The 17,336-nt window shown below is 52.1% G+C and overlaps 1 protein-coding gene across 2 annotated transcripts in view; it reads right to left on the bottom strand.

The window, feature by feature from the left end:
- The window catches only part of RXRA (retinoid X receptor alpha), a 125,880-nt gene that overhangs the window by 13,764 nt on the left and 94,780 nt on the right, over positions 1–17,336 (bottom strand). For both annotated transcript variants that reach the window (XM_075439755.1, XM_075439757.1), the window contains exons 5-6: positions 8,531–8,700; positions 2,730–2,859 (exon numbers count right to left, since the gene is read on the bottom strand). In XM_075439755.1, coding sequence (XP_075295870.1) covers positions 2,730–2,859; positions 8,531–8,700 — 300 coding nt within the window. The remainder of the gene's footprint in view (positions 1–2,729; positions 2,860–8,530; positions 8,701–17,336) is intronic.

Here is a 17,336-nt window from a genome sequence, read left to right as displayed (position 1 = left end):
CTCACCACCAAGTTTCCCCACCAGCCCTATGCAATGAACTGCAGCTGCAGAGATGCAGCCCTCAGCATCCTTTGCCAGGCTGGCCTTGATGCAGAGCAAACATCAGGTTATTCCTGAGCCACAGCATGCCTGGAAACAAGAAAACTCAGGGAAAACAGGCTTAAAAAGTTGGGTTTCCTTCTCCTCCAAAAAGCTCAGAGAGGTAAGATTTTTAAACGATTCAGGATTAGAGGAAAGCTACTGCCGGCCCATCCAGCACCGCTCCTCCAAGATGCGTGCTCCACTTTATTTTGCCTCTGAAGATGCATGACTAAACCTGACTGACGCTCTCAGCTAAATTTTAATACTTAAATATTTCATGGGCAGCTGCTCTCAGCAGGTCGCTCTCCCCACTCAGTAACAGATGGAGCCACTGGTTAAAAGACTTGGGGGAGGCTATCAGCACCCCCAGCTGAGATGCTTGGAGCAGGGAGCCCATTGGAGCCGCTCCAGGTGCTCAGCCCACCTCATGGCCATGGGGTCACAGCCACCACGAAATCCGGTATGGGATGGGGTCTGCAACCCCCTCTTCTCCCGCCCCGTGGAGCGGCCCCTCCAGGATGCCAGTTTGGAGTTGGTCACAACAAGCACCAGCACAAAGGAGAGAACATCAGGTCAGAATTAGCCTTCTTCTAAAGAGAAATGAAAACCTTGAACTGTTGCTGTGGGTTTTGTTTCCATTTCACAAAAGGAAACGGCAGCTTTTGTCTGAATCCAGTTCTTTCCTGCAATATTTGCAGTAAGCCCTGTAAGACTTCTACAGAGCTCTTCCCCTGCTCATCCACTCTCACAAGAGGCTCTAGAGACCCTCTTCAAAATGACACATTTTGTATTTTCCAGAGAGGACTGTGAGCCAGCTCTGGCAATACTCACACCCACGGAAAAGTCAGAGGAGCACCTTCACCAATGGGCTAGCAGGAGGGCATGGGTCTTGGCCAAGTCTGCAGCAAGAATAAAACCCCCAAATTCTCCATTCCCAGAACACTGCTGTAAGCATTAGATGAAATGTTGACTATAAAAATCTCCTTTCAGTAACACAAGAAGAGTGGAAAACCTACACCAGTAAACGGTGCGACTTAATCGCCCAGAAACCATCGAGGTCAAGGATTTCAGAGAGGTTGCAAGAGGGACTTGGGTATTTGCATGCTGGGCCAAGGTACGCAGTGACTCTGGTTGATAGTCAATAAAAAATGGCTGCAAGCCTGAAGATTCATGCCTTTGGGCTATAGTCAGCCTTATTAAACAGAACGACAGCTAGTGCTCGTGTGTGGGAAAAGGGGAAACACTGATCCCATGATCTTCCTACCCTGGAGCCCTTACACCTTCTCTTGAGGCAACCTGGACAGACCTTGGACCAGAGGAGTTCCCACATTTTGTGTTGAAGTGAGTACTTGGAATTTGGTTCTTCAAGCACCACTCGGCCCAATTACACAGGCATTTCTTTTGGGGCACACTTTTTGCACGCTAAGCAGCCATGAACGCTGCCATCAAGGTGGATCAGCAGTGTCTTGTCTACAGAGGCCATTAACCCGAGGCCAGAAGAGTGCAGAGAAAAGCACACACCCTGCCGAGTTTTCCCCTCGAGAATTCCTTACAAAAGGGCGTTCTGGCGAAACAAGAGGAACTTCTAAAACTACCAGGGACTTCAGAGTCCTTGGCTTGCTCCGGTTTGGCTGTCAGACTGGTTCGCTCCAGGCAGCTCACCAGCTTGCTTTGCTCTGAGGCTGCACCTCAGCTCCGCACCAGACTCCTCCACCATCCTTCCCTTTTGAATTCCCTTGACTACTTCGAGTAGCTGAGGGTGGTTTCTCTCGTTGCCAAGCGGAGAGCTGGGTGCCACAGCCAGACGTCAAGCTCTCCTCATTCCCCCTCCCAGTCTCTCCCTGGATTTGTCATTTGCTGGAAGCCACTTCATCTGTCCCACTGACAACTTGAATTCTGCTTTGTTTAAGGGAGCAAAACTCTCCGCTGCATCAAGTCAAAGCCTTTTTAATCACTTGTCTGATGACTGGAGCTATGCAAAGCGCTTCATGCCTAAAATGCACCGTCGTCGAGATCTGCTCTGGATTTCTTGACCTCCCTGATCTTTGTGCATAACCTGCCAGCAGTAGGGGCTTGAATTTACTCGATGGGAGAAGACCCTTCTCACAGCTAACTGCTTTTCACCTCCCAAAGCCTCCTTTCCCGTGGACCCCCTGCTGCACAAGGAAATTTAAAATAAGCCTGGAGAATTTTATTTTCATCTTGGTGGGTGGGAGAGGGAGGGCGATATATTTTTCTGCCCTTTCTGGTTTTAATTATGATCAAACATTTTAGTTTGATGAAATTTCATGGAGTCCCAAGCCCACTTGGTCTTTCAAGCCTCAGCTCGGGAGCAAGGCAGCGCGTAGCTCCCTTGGTTTAAATCACCCGGCGCCCATCTCCGGGCACCTCGCTCATCAGAGATGAAGCCGGGCCATTTTTCAGCTGATTGGCAGCTGGTGCAACATTTTGGATCACATTCAGCAACACATCCCTTGGGGCTTTTAAAATCCTATTTAGCAATTGAATTATCAGAGGCTATTAATCAGAATCAGTTAATGTCTTTCAAGTTGCTGGGGCCTAAATCTAGGTGTAATACCTGTCACCGGCGAGATGCAGCAGTCCTTCAGCCCCGTGCCGGAGCCTGCGCGGGGACGGTTCCCACTCACCTGCTCTGAGCAAGATGACCTGGTCGTCCAGGGGCAGCTCGGAGAAGTGGGGGATCCTCTTGGCCCACTCCACCAGGGTGAAGAGCTGTTTGTCTGCTGCCTGGCATATGTTCGTCACCGGGTCATTGGGCTGCCAAGAAAAGGAGATTGAAAGGCTGGGAGAAGGCAGAGGAAGGAGAAGAGGAGAGGCTGGAGGAGCAGCTGAAGGGGCCTGCTCCCTCCCTGCTGCAGGGAAGGACCCCAAAGTCAGGAGCACCCCAGAAGTGGAGGTTGTCAGTCACAGGGAAAGGAGTTGACTTGGCTTCTCCACCATGAGTTTTTAAGTAGTTTTTAGCAGGCTCCAAAACAGGAACCAGGGCTGCTGAGACCCAACATCCATCACACTGACTGATGAACCAAACCAGCTCCAGCCCGGGGAAGGGCCGGCTCCCGCACCCGTGCAGCGCGCGCGCTCCCTGTGCCAGCATCTCCCAGCTCGATAAACCAGCACCAGAGGGGGCATTGCAGAAAAAAGAGAAAAACCCTTTCCTTTGAAATATTATCCAGTAACAAAAACCATCTGCTCTCAAGGAGGACAGTCAGCCTAAACACACCAAATCCCTGTTTAAAGGATCTGCTAACAGCTCAAGTGGGCTTGTGATTAGGAACTGGAAGAGACTGCCTAACCCCAGCGAAGACAGACCTCGCTAGTACAAGTGTGTATACAGGGTTTACCTCTCCGGACAGGGATGTATGAGCCCCTCCACATATCCCACTGTAATCCCTGCTGATACCTAGCAGTTTTGATTGTACTATTATTTTTCTTCCATGTCCTTAAAAGAGCAGTTTCCAAATCAGAGGAGGAGTGTTTACTTCAGCCCTGGATCACTGGGGTAAGGGGTGCAAGTTCAGCGCGGATGAGGCAGAGCAGACACGAACGCCAGCACAACCTCTCCCTCCAGTTAAGTCTTGGTTTCAGCAGGACAAGGCCATTCCTCACCGCAGCCTGGCTGCGTTACCGCAGAGCCCTCTCCCAGGCTGGGAAGATGAGGACCACGCTGTGGAGTCTCACTCCTGCCCCCCGGAGCCGCGCCCCGGACCCCTGCCCGGTCCCCTCCGCTGTCCCCTGGCAGCAAACACAAACTCTGTGCCTCAGTGGCCAATGTCTCCCATTCTCCAGGCTTAAAATAACCAGCATCTGGCAAGCTCAGGGGCACCCGTCTTCAAAGTATTTTCACCTGTTGCATGCAGAGATGGATGGGAATGGGCTCGCGTTCAGCAGCGCAGCCGAGGAGCGGGGAGCATCGTTCCGGGGATTTTCCCCTCCTTGCTCTGCCCATCTCCAGCAGCTCCCCGAGAGGTGCAAGTGCAGGGGAGTCTCGCTCCGAGGGAGCTGGGAGTCTTCCCTGGGGAAGGAGGCATGAGCAGGGACAGGCTCTTCCCTTGAAGAAGGACAAAAGACAGGATTTCCTCCGGACAACAGGAAAACCCTAAACTGGGTGTGAGGAGGAATTCTGTAGGGTTGTTTTACTGGAAACACGGGGAACATCAGCATCCAGAAGCATTTGCAAAAAAGAGTGAGAAGGGACGCCCTTGGCCTAGGCTTACAGGTACATCACCAATTTCAAGCCAGCCGAGTCTGGCCAGCAAGCTGGAGCAGCCAGGTGGAGAACCCAGGCATCCCAGCTCCCGTGGGGAGAGACGGGGATGGAGCCCTGCATCCCCCGGAGCGGGACACGACTTAGGGAGACTCCATGCTCCAGCACAACCTGACCCAGGAGGCAACAGCCCCGTGAAAGGGGTATTTTAGGGAAGTTAGATGTTTTTCCCAAAGCTTTTATCCGGGGTTGCTTCTGGGCAGGTTGTCACCGTCTCTAGGACTCGCCCTGACGCAGCAAGCCGGGCTCCGTGTCGCCCAGCGCAGGCTGTATCACCGCTGCTCTGCAGGCAGCACAAGCTGTACCCAGCCTTCGGTGCTTCGTACGAAGCCTCAGCGCGGGGCCCAGCCTTTAATTACACTTCAGATGGCGGTTCCTGGAACCACCACGGGCTTCCTGACAGAACTTAATCACTGCAGCTTGCGAGGCAGCTAAAAGTATCATCCCTGCAGGCCGAAAGGGCCCTGCCTGTCTCCAGGAGGGGATCTGCGAAGCGCTGCGAGAAACCCTCCCCGTGCACGGTAAGCAAATCCTCTCCTGCAGTAAATAGCAAGGGCACGGTGCCGGAGTGTGACAGAACGAAAGGACACGCAGGCACCTGATCCTTCTGGAAAACCAGAGCTTGGAGACATCTTCCAGAAAATGGTGACTTGAAACCAGCAGCTCAAAGGCCAATTAAGAGCTAATGGGGATAACAGCTCTCAGTTACAGGCTTTGCCTTTCAGTGGCCAGGAGCCCACCGGAGGTGGTGCTTACACTGCAGGAGCCCAGCTCTGGGGCTGCCCGGGACACGGGGCAGAGCCAAACCCATCCCCGTGCCCCATCATACTGCTGGGGGACAGGCAGCACCAGGGCGTACGGCCAGTGCCCAGATCCCGAGGGGCAGGGATCACACGGGGTCTCGGGGCTTGCTGAGACACACAGCATGGAGGAATCCCGCAGCCATGCTCATCTGCAGTGTGGGAACCTCCCAAAGGGTTTATCCCCTTTGCTACGGTCAGAAGCCAGACAACTGTCACAATTAGCAGCTACGTGCAGCCGCTGAAGAGCTGTTATCAGGGGCTCACCGGTGCAATTACTTCAAGTGAGCATTTTAATGATGGTCATCAAAACGCGGAGTGTCTTGGCACTCTCCCACCACCCAGGACAGGAGATTTGCAGGGCCTGATTCCCCTGTCTTAGCTGTCTTCTGCCTGGCTCAGCATCCCTCCTGTCCTGTCTGTGCTATCCACAAGGATCACACCCGACTGTACTCCCCTTTCCCCACCATGGGCTTCAGACATGAAGGTATCCCATCCTCTCTGGTGTCAACCAGGGTGTCAGGACAGAGCCATGGGTCCCCTCCCTGGTCATGTACGCGGAGCAGCACACTTCACCAGCAACAACATGTTTAGATACTGGGGCTGCTGGAACAGCTCAAGGGCTGCAGCCCCCTTGCCCTCCCCTTTCATGAGCCTTGAGGACTGCGCTGAAGCCCCGCAGCTGGGTCCCACACTGTCCTCGGTGGAAGAAATCAGTGCCAGCGCCAGCCTGGCAAAGCAGAGGGACCTCCCTCAGCCAGAGCTGGGATCTCTGCTCTCGGAGCAGCCAGGGCACGACAGCACAAGGTGACAGTCACAGATGTGAGAGTATCTGGGAGAGGAGGGTGGTAACTCCTGCAGCACCGTGCCATCTCCGTCCCAGCCCAGCACGGCCTTGCAGGCGTCCTTGCAAGCACTGGAGCTCCCCAGCTCACCGGCAGCGTTCAGTGCAGATGGCCTAAGGTGCAGGGGTGCAAATAAAAGGACCCAACATACCAGGCTAATAGGAAACAGCTTGTGTCTTACCCCATGTCTATTAGGGATGGAATTTGTCTGCCTTTCCATCACAGGGGCTCTCTGGGGAGGGCTGGGGCAGGGCAGCTCCACCGTCTTCCCTCACCTCATCCTGTGGCCTCATCACTGCGAGCTGCTGATCTCATACATCTGCTAAACCTGCTACAAATGTCACCTCAGCGACAGAAGCCGCTTGACAATAATCGGGCATTTCAACAAGCCTCCTGCTTCTATTTAGATGCAACACACATCCTTGTTCACAGTAATGCGTGTTGAATTATGCAGGAACCAGCTTTCAATTTGCTACAAGAGGCTGAGGAGACGCAGTGCCAGACGAAGCCATTTATTTCAGCTCGCTCTCTCGGGTTTGTTTTCAAGTCAGCGCAACGCTGGCTACAACTCCCCCGAAGTATTTTTAATCCTGATAGCCGTCAGAGCCCCTCCAAGCCCCACGCTAACCACGGCTGAGCTGCCTCCTCCAAACGAGCCCCTTGCAGCTTCGGGGTGACGGGAGCCTGCGGCTGGAGGGCAGCGCGGGGTGCAGCAAATGTGGGGGAGCACCATGGCCCTGTGGCTGCTGCTGGAGAGTTTCCCCTGGGAATGGGCTCTGTCCTTAGCAGGAAGCCTTACGCACTGAAAAGCCTCACCTAGCAAGCCAGCCATAAAGTGTCCTCATACGTGAAGGCCAAAAAGAGCATCCCACAGACGCAGTCAGGACTTCGGAGCAGCCTGACTCGGGAGATCTCCTGTCAAGCCCTGCCAGATAAGGTGCTCCTTACTCAACCCTCCAAGCCTCACATAAAGAAAGAGACAAAGAATTATTGTAGCAGAAAATAAATACTGCAGAGTCCTTCCACTTCCCCGAAATGGCTGCACTTCATCATCTCCGCCTCACAGACACCTCGCACAGCGCAACAGGAAACGCAGAGGGACATGGCAGCGTATGCTCCTGCTCTCCTGGTTCAGCCAGCCTGCACGCCTGCAGAGCCCAGCCGTACCCCTGTGCCCCCCAAAGCACCGCTGGGCAGCCGGGAGATGCCCCCCGCTCCAGCCTCTCCCCACCAGCAAGGCTGGCAATGGCTAGGGGTAACTCACACCCTCCCAGCCCCGGTGACACCGTGCCGCGGCGGTGTCCCCTCCTGCTAACAGAGCGTGCCATGGGATGGTGCGTGCCTGCCCGAAGGCATCGCCAGGAGGCAAATGGGAAATTAAAAACGTGCAGCTGACCCCGGCCCCAACAGCACACACACAACAGCGCACGGCAATTTATTTTTTGCCTCTCCCTCTCCATCTCTTTGCGCTGAGCCTTCCCAGTCCCTCAGTATCCCAGGGCTCCCACGGTCTACCCGGGGGCGGGGGTAATTAGCCCCCCTCCTGACCCTACTGCTGTATCAGTTCCTCAGTCCTACCTTTGAGAGGCATTACTCTATTCCCGTTCCTTTCACGGGGACAGGGGCTGTTATGGAATGGGGACTGCACCCTAAATGCTGCCTAGACTGGGCAGCAAGTACCTTCTCTGCAACGGGTCTCTTCATGAGGGCTTTGCACAGGGTCTGCTCTAGAAACAGAACTGCAGAGGACAGGTGGGCTCTCACATTTGGAGGTAGCTGCCTTGCAGAGAGGCTTTCTCTAAGCACAGCTATAATCTACTGATAAGGGAATCTCTTAGGAAAGGGACCAAGACAGTTTCCCTCACCACAGTTTCTCACTCTTTTCCTACCTCCCTGGCAGCTATCTCTTGTTTACACAAGGTCCTGTTAGAGCCTGCTTGCTTCAAACAGGTCTAGTTATAATGCAAGCATGAGAAAGGAACCTGAGAGCAACCTTCTGCAGGTTTTCTCTTCTTAGAACCAAGCAGCCGTATAACTCCGCATCTGAAAAGTCACATCCCAATTTTACAACTCTTATCTCTTTGCACTTCAGTGGCAGCGGTCTGTTTATCGGCTTGATTGGACTCTGAGCTCTTCAGAGCATCTAGTATCCTCCTGCAGTTAGCACTACGGGCTGTTAACTAAATCAAAATCTTCTCTGTGAGCTCTTCTAATTACGCCTTACGGTATTTGTTCCTTCGCTCTGGCTGTGAGACAGACGAGGACCAGTGCTGGTGGCTGCACAAGGGCAGAGGTGTTTGCTTTCCTCATGCTTTCATCTAAGCTCACACACGGCGTCTACAGCAGAGCCAAGAAGTTGCATTTCTGAGCTCTACTTATTTCTCTTCGCATAAGACAACCCCTCTCTGACCCACGCTAGCTGCTGTATTTGTGATAGGTCAACCCGGAGGCCCCACACACCAGCCCTTCCATGCCACGTGCCCAGGATGAGGATGGGGCCAAGGGGAGAGCTGCCTTACCGAGCTCGGTGTCAAGCCCATATTTGCTTCAATGTACGTCTCCGTCTTTGGCTCCACTGCGAGTTCAGCTTCCAAGATCTTTTCCACGGGCATGTCCTCGTTGGCGCTACTTGTTGACTCCACCTCGTTCTCGTTGCGGTCCTTCCCCCGCTGCCTTTCTTCCTGAACGGCTGGAAATGGACAGAGAAGGGACAGTGTCAGCCCAGGGCTCCCGGCCACGGTGTCACGGGCTGAGCTGGGACCCCGAAGCTCCATGGAGCTACAGGTGTTACTTAGCCACGAAAACCCAAAGCACCCTCAGTCCTTGTGAGCTGCAGGAGCACACACATATCTGATGACCAGTGCGGTCAGTAGGTCTCAGTCCATGGGAGAGCTGCTCCGTGGGCGCTCCCGTGGGAGCACGGGCTCCCTCTCAGACCTGGCTGCTACTGGGAAGCTCCCCTTTCTGGAGAGGGAGAAGTCCTGGAAGCAAAGAGGTTAAAGACATGATGAAAAGCAAAGGAAGCAACATGGCAAGTCACCGCGGGAGAGGGAAATGGATGGGTGAAGTGATAGCATAAAGGAATCCTAAAGAAAAGAGAAGTCCATCAGTTTAAAGCATAAGTCCAGAGCCCAACCATCTTCTGAGCCTGCTAGAGCAGAGTTTCCATGGAGGTCATGTCACGCACCCAGTTCCCTGGTCTGGCAGTGATGCTAACGGCTGCTGCGAGGCTCCGCGGCAGGACGGTGCTACCGTGGGACAGGAGCTGGGAGCAGGGACCTGCCGTCAGGTGCTCTATGCCAACCACCACCCTGACTTTGTCTCTGATAATTTCTAAACAGACAGGAGAGACCTGTCCCAAATCCTGTGTGGTAGGAGTGATCTAGCCAGAAGCACGTCACATGCTGATGAGTTAATGTCTGAGCAGTACGGAGAAGAAAAGCACCCATTAAATGCTAATAACGTTATTATTAATGAGTGTTGCGTTATAAGGGATGGAGGAATTTGGCAGAAAGTAAACCCCCGTGCTTTCTAACTCTCCTCATCGGAGTGGGAGGCTAGGTGCAGCTAGGTTTAAATTCTGGGTGACACCCAATTTGCCACTACCAGTCCAGTCGCGTTTAATGTGTATATTAAACTACCACGATTCTGGATACACTCATAGCGGTCTGCACCTTCAGTCCAGTCGTGCTCATGAACCGGCACGGCCGCGTTTGGTCGCGTTCAGTGAGAAACTGGGACAACTGGCTGCTTAAACAGTGCAGCTTTATTTGTGCAGCAGGTATATAGGTTTTTTGAATTGCTGGTGATAGTGACTGTCTGCAAGAAAGCACGTGCAAATATGATGTTATTAAGTACAAAACATGTGAAAAGGTTATAAATAATACAGCCCGGCTATAAACGTTAGGGAGTAACTCTCTGGAGAGATTTCTAAGATTCCCAGGGAAAGTGCTTAGTCCAGGTCTCACCCAAGGCGTCCCAAGGGGACAGAAGCAAGGCTCAGCCCGTTGGCCGATCCCCGTGGTCAGAAGCAGTCTGAGATGGAGTTTCCCTTGACTTGCTCGTGGTGATATCTTCTCCGAAAATCCCCTATTTCCCTGGCTATTTTTATATCCTTTCTACATTCAAGGTGGAGTTTGAGTGACTGTAGTCACGCATACTTTTTATCATGACTGGTGTAAAATTTTCTTGCTTCACGTTTAAAGGTATCGTTTACAAACAATTGAGGGTGCAGACTCAAAGAAGAGTGGTCGCACCTCGGAGGCCGGTGTTTTGGTATTAAAATGACATTAAAACAAGCAAAGTTCATGAAAGGCTAGCACTTGGCAAGGTCTCGAAAACCTGTTGGCTCAGGGGGCCAGATGAGCTGCTTCTCAGTTCTAGAGGACCATCTCTTCCCACTTTATCATCAGGGAGCATGGCCACGGAGTCTCCACCCCGCTCCATCCTCTATGATATGTTGCAGGGAGTCGCTGTGTTAGTGGATTCCTCGCATGCCTGCTGCAGCTGGGTCCCATCCTCAGAGCTCCTTTTGATTTTATGCTTTTCCTCAATGGAGAACAATGCTGCATTTTTCATATAAAGCTTAATTTTCCGATGTAAACCTTAATTTTACTAACAATTCCACAACGAGCTCCCTTTGAAACCAGCACACACGCCTTCCCTAAACGTCAGAAGCAGCTTTATGCAGACAGTTACACGGGTAACTATCTCCTTCCCAACCATCATGTTACACACCCTACATCACACGCTTCTGTTCTAGCCCAGTCTAGCCGAGAACAGCCCGAGCAACCGGAGTTTCCATCACCAGCCATGAGAGACAAGGCCCTGAACTCTTTGTTGAGGGCTGAATGAGGCATTCAGTAACGTAAAAAGCCTGCTGTTTATTGCCAATTATCCTAACGCTATACCTCTCCGCTGAATCTGAAGCTGGTTATGTGATGCTAAGAGAAAGCAGCAGGGTCACAGGTGTTGTTCCAGGGAAATCAGAGCTGTCTCTAGCACAATAAGGCTTTTTAGGCAATCAGTGGGACCAGCTCTATGCCAAGTGCAAAAATAAAACCTCGAATATAAAACTTATTTCTTAAAAAACAGGAAATTAAAACACATGCTAAAAGAGTCCTATATGGACGCTGATCCCATTAACCCAGCTCCACCGCAGCACGCGAAGGCCTGGGGCTGATTTCCACCGCTCGCCCTCCCCTCCCGCAGCAGCCGCCGGCGCAGCGCTGCAGACTCCTTCCATGTGAAAGCTGTTCTGCAAAAAGCAAGGGGTTATTTTTTCGCAGACCGCTCTTAAGTTCCCGGGCTGCGGAGGCTCCCGAGGCCCACGCGACGTTTTCTGCTTGGTCTGCCAGAGCCAGGTAGGCTGCTGCTCTCAGAGCTCAGACTCGAGTTGTGGCTTTTGTCCATCTGGCTCTTGCCTGGCACGGATTCTTCTCTTCACTTTTTCAGGCCAACATAAAATCCTGCCTAAATTTCTCCCCCACCCCGACTCCTGTTTTGTCAATCATCAAAAGGCTAGAAAATTTTGCTTAATGCCAATCCTTCCTCAGCAGCACAGATGCACCAAAACTCCTCTGGGCACATTAGAAGAGATAAAACACCTACTAAATAACAGAAAAGCCTAAGAGAAAGGCTAACCCGCAACAAATGGGATTTTCTAAAATGACTTGAATGCCAAAGAACTGATGCTCGGTCGCAGCAGGTCTCAAGGATACAGGTACAAAGTGTGGTTCCTTGCCCTGAGAACAACCACACAAGAACAGCCTTCATCGCCAGGGCCGCTCCACTGGGAAGGGGTGTTCATCCCCAAAACACACCTTCTTGCTCAGTCACCAGTGACTTTGCTGGACATTGGGATTCGTGGGGAAGCATTGCAGAGGTCTGGGGAGACGCTGGCTACTTAAAATCATAGAATTATAGAATGGTTTGGGTTGGAAGGGACCTTAAAGATCATCTAGTTCCAACCCCCCTGCCATGGGCAGGGACGTCTTCCGCTAGACTTAAAGCCTTAAATCTGCAAATCTCAACCTCATCAAAACCAACAGTCACGTTCTTGGGGGTGAATAATCAGATACCCTTGAAGAGTTAAGGGAGAGTGAATGCTACAGGTCATCACGACAGCGTTTGCTAGTGATTAGGCTGAATCTAGCTGATATAAACGATAGATGGAAGAGATAAATGGAAAGAGATTATACGGGTAAGTAATTATTTCTATCGATCTGTGCTTCGAGCTGCTACACCGGTAAGCTGGTGCTGCTGCTGGCTGCGGAGCTGCTTAGCCCCGCACAAACGCCTCGGCTGCTGGCAGCAATGACACGCCGGGCAGAGCAGATGCCGAATTCGCACCGAGTATGGCAGGTCCAAAGATAAGCCAAGCCCTTGCCAAGGAGAGCGTTACCTGCTTTGCTACCCCCATGTTTCCAAGACCAGACGGCCCCCTCCAAAGCCAGCACAAGCCTGGCATCACTTTGAGATCCCCCCCCCAGCAGTTTGGATGACCTCCATCCACCCGCTATCCCTGGAAAGCAGGGCCTGTTTCCCAACGCTGAGCTCAGAGACGCCGTTATCCTCCCCTCCCACCAAGAAGCAGCTTCACGCCCAGGCCTTCACCAAGCTGCGCGTCTGCAGGACGAGGTGACATTACTCTGTGAAGTCCAGCTGCTGCTTGCTCGCAGGACCTGTGCTACCGGGTGTTTATGAACCCAACCTGTTCCTCGCTTAGAAACGTTGCAGGACACCCGCCCAGCGCTGGCTGTTGGATGTAGCTTTCGGGGATGCCTCCAAGGCAGCAACTCCTCTAGCAGCTGACTCAGCTGTAGATGCTACTGTCTCTCCCTACGGGCAGCTTGAAGAGTGAAGTGGGAACAGCTTCATTCTTCGTGTGAGCAACAGGTTGGCTCCTGCAGCAGCTCTGTGCTTGGCTTTGGGGTACAGTTGTCAGTGCACACGTGAACTCCCATCCGACGGTCATCCTACTGTCACCGCATTCTTCCACATGTGGCACACCCAAAGTCCCTCTTCAGGATCCAGAGGTTGAACTCATTTAGATCTAGCATCTCTGCTTCCCTAGTTTCAGATTCAACCTCAAGCATCACACAGCTCCAGGGGTGGCAAGCCCAACACGTTGTCCTGAAAGGCGCAGGATTTGCAGACGGCATTCAAGACTCTCGTAATCTGTTGGTTCCAAGACATGGACATCCCTGCGGATGCTGCCATCCTTGCAGTCTGTGCTTCAGAAGCTCAGCGGAACAGAGAGGACATCCAAGGTGCAAGGAGCAGGCAGAAGTGTCTAACAGCTGCCAGTCATACAGCTTCTGAGCAGAGTCCTCCATCTCTCTGACCTCCACTGGTATAAAGCCATTGGTAGATGTCTGCAATTTACTGCAATCAGTCTTCCCACAGACTTGCAGAGGACGTGACAAGTCAGTGCTCCTTCAGTAGAGATGCTGAGGAACAGACCCTCATTTCAGAAAAGAATGGGGACTGTTTCTTGAAATGTAGGAAAAAATAGCAGGTGGGGTAGTGGGAAGAAAAGAAGGAGCAAGTATTCAAGCAAATTATCTTTTTTTTTGTTTTTAAATCATGGAATATGGGATGCTTGTGTGAAGGAGGATCTTCAGTAGTGAGGAGACCCCTCACCATAGAGACCTAGGGCCTTATCTCTGGAGTCCACTCCCCACTCCCACTGGGGATTAGTCAAACCACTGTGGAGACGACAAAAATACATTTTTCAAATGGATTTGGTTTAGAGGCTGGGCTTCTTAGTGGCTTTCTTTTTTATTTATCTTATAAAAAAGAGAAATACAAATGTGGTAGCTGCACAGCAGCTTGTCTGGTAATATTGAAATGGGAATACCTTGTTCTTCTCGGCTTCCCAGAAGTCTTGTGGGCCGGGATGGATGGTGCTCCATCCCTGTAACACAGTAAAATTTAGGAACAAAGATCATTATATCATTTGGTTCTTGTTGCTTCTGCTGGATTTTTCTCTTCCTTTCATGGAAGTTATAAACTCACAGGCTAAAGACAAAAAGCAGAGGGGATCTGCAGCTGGCTCCTCCAACTCAAATTCTCCCTTGCGGCACCATCAATGTATATTTAGGAAGAAGCAAATATTCGCAACTCTGGAGAGGCCACAAGATGCCTCTCCCCCCTGCCTCACATGTGGTGCTTTGCATGATTAGCATGGCAGTTCAGGGGTGCTGGTTCTGCTGCTGGCTGCCTTCTCTTGCTCATCATCCGTGCCCCCCTCCACACTGTGCCCTTCTGCTTAGCTGGGTGGGCAAGGAGACATCCAGCTTCTGTTCAAGGGGACCTTGGGAACAGGTTTCAGCTACAGAGTGCCCGTGATAACAAGGCACTAGACAGCGTGACCCACAAGGACCTTTCCAAACCTCAGTTGGGCTGTCTCACTCTTCCTGCAATACGGTGGTGATAATGAGGTGAAGGGCTGGAGAACACATCCCCGCTGCTGCGGGCAGACCTGCTGCTCACCAGGAGGAGGGAAGGGCTGGCAAACGATCTGCAAGACCAGCATGACCCTCTCATCTCCCATCGCACTCAATTAATGCCTCAGCAGACAGGCTCGTCTGGAGAAACTACGGGTCTTGTCTGGGATGGATGCAGGGAAGCCATCACGAGGAGCCTGTGTCTTGTCCTTCCACCTCACCGCTTGGGCTGCAGGCGCCAGACGAGATCTGCTCTTAGGACCGTGCTGTTCCCAACGATACTGATTACTCTCGTCATGAGGGTGGCACAGCATTTGATCAGCGATGTGGCCTGTCTCCAACGCAGGAGGCGAGCCAGGCATACCGCTGCAACCCAGAAAACCCTCTCCTGCGAGGCCAAGCCATCCCAAGCTGTTGTTACACCAGCCCTGTCTGCCGCACCGTGTTTGCAGAGATGAGCCTCCGCACGCCCTCCTCTGTGTCGATGGCTGTGCCAATGCTTTTATTTCTCTTCAAGGAGACTCGCATGGCTGAGAGGTATTCTAGTCTGATTTTCTTACCATTTAAAACTTGCAGTCCACTTGAGGAGAAAAAAGGATGTTGCAGTCAAAGAGCTCTGAGAGGCAGCCCCACCTCCTCCAGCTATGCCTCAGCCGAGCCAAGGACCGAAGCCTGTGTTTTCCATGGCACCTGGTGAAGAGGCTCTCATGTTGTTCTGCTTGATTTGGTCTGTACTCCCCTAAGGCCGGTTGCTGTCATTTTTCATCTCAAGCTTCTCCAGCCCATCTGCACATCCCCAGGCCACGGTACAGCAAGATATGGAGCCCCATGTGTCAAGTCCACTTCTCGATGACCTCTCTCTCTTTAAGAACCACAGTGCCCCGTCCCGTGGATTGCAGATGAGCCTCGGCTGCCTGGGTCCAAGGGCTGATGTGCAAAAATGCCAGATCCATCCTTTGCTGGTGTGCACATCAACACTGGATGCGTTGCCTTTGCTCGTGGTACAGCATCTGATGGCTACACAAGCAGGTTTGAGTCCGCTGCAAAATGAGCAACCAACCTAGCTCAGGTGCCAGACCAACCAGCGTGGGTGGCTGCAGTTGAGTAATGAGATTTCCAGGTGCTGGAGAGGAAGAAGCTGCTCGCTGAGGCTCTGGGGAAGACGAGGAGGACACTGCTGAGAAACCACTGCAGCATCCCCAAACTCCTGCCACTTCTTTGCAAGCCTCGTGGTGAACCTCGCTAAGTCCCTGCTCTTTGAGGTGTGTGAACACCCCAGAATCCCAATCCTCCAACCAAAGTTCTTTCCTTTTTAAGCCTTGGGCTTGTGGAGAGAAACCTGACGCTGTTATCTCTAGACTAATCAAAGACACCAAGTACATGCTCTGTTTTTAAAGCCTGGTCATAGCTGCTATATGGTCGCTCATAGCTGGATCCCCCATGCCGTGGCACGGCCGCCCACCATGGGCACTGCCACGCTCGGCGGGCACCACGCTTTTGTGCTGGAGGAATGTTAATGAGGGGAGGAAGAGGCACAGAGGGGACAGGATTTTCTACTAAGGCAGAGGCGTTTCTGAGAGCCCCCACGGGCAGGAGCATCCCAGGCTCGTTTGTCTGCTGAGAGAGATGTGCAGGCTTCGGCGGCTCCTAATTACCACTTCCCCTGAGTTAATACAGACAAGCACTTGTTTCTGAGACAAAAATCCATCCCTCCCAGAACAAAAGCGTGGATGACTGGCTGGGGTTTGCTTCTTTTCACAGGGGAGGAGGGGAAGGATAATTCACTCCCATCAAAAATGGATTGAATGGGGTTATCGCTGAGGGGCAGAGAAAACAGCGTCTGGAGTCCCTGGGCACAGGGAGCCCAGCACCGCAGTGGGCAGGCACCGATGCTCAGCCCCTTTCTCAGGCAGCGCGCAGGCCATGAGCGAACAGAAGATGCACTTTTTGGCCTTGGCTGTCTCATTCTTCTTAGCATGCTCTGATCCTCTCCCACCTTCGTCCCCTTTGCTCCTCGCTGTTCCCCGGCAGACGCAGAGATCCACAGAGCAAACAGGGCTGATGATGCTTTCCGCACCACTCCAACCTGGATGCGTTTTGGGGACATGCTCCTGCATCGCTGGGTCACACCACCCTCCTCCCAGAGAGCCCCAAACCTGCTTGGTCTCCTCCAAGCCTACAAGTGGGTGGCTGCTTTCTTTATGAAGTGCTGGGCGGAGAGTTATTGGAGATTTCCGTTTCACTAGTGGTGGAATTTATTAGGCTCTGTTGCCTTTTTACGAAGCTACATCTTAGCTGTGTACCATCGGCATCTTGAGGCGCTTATGCCTGAGGTACCTGTTTATATCGAAAATGCCACAATAGCAGAGGAAACTAATTCAGCCAGTCGTTCCTCTGCTTTGCTTTTGCGTGCCTCCTTTTTTTTCAAAGACACAGGTTTCTATGACTGCAATCAACCTCAAAAGCCGCGATACGAGAAATAAACACGGCGTTTTCGCCAACATTTTCAAGCAAATACCGCATTTTTTTAAGATAGGCAAAATACCACCGTGACGATAAAAAAATGTAACTTCAGTGAAATGGAGTGTTACAAAGTGGACTGAAACCTTTGCATGCAGTCAGTCCACATGGGGAATGGCTCTGGAAACCAACAGCAAAACTCGCTAGCTCGCTTCACTCTCCAGTGCCGGACACTGCGAAGCACAAACAAACAGCAACACCGCTAACGCGACGAGAGAAAATCAGAAACCAAACAAACCCTTTTTCTCAACCTAAGAGTATCCTCAAAAACAAAAAACAAACCCAGCGTCATTTAACCAGCTGGTTTAAAGAGAAGCACTTTAAAAGGATGTAAGAAACAAGCTCATTAAGCTGA

The sequence above is a fragment of the Opisthocomus hoazin genome, chromosome 19 (assembly GCF_030867145.1).
Source record: "Opisthocomus hoazin isolate bOpiHoa1 chromosome 19, bOpiHoa1.hap1, whole genome shotgun sequence".
In the NCBI taxonomy this organism is placed as follows: Eukaryota; Metazoa; Chordata; class Aves; order Opisthocomiformes; family Opisthocomidae; genus Opisthocomus; species Opisthocomus hoazin.
The sequence above is the reverse complement of the archived record's forward strand: the minus strand, read 5'-3'. Positions and strand labels throughout refer to the sequence as shown.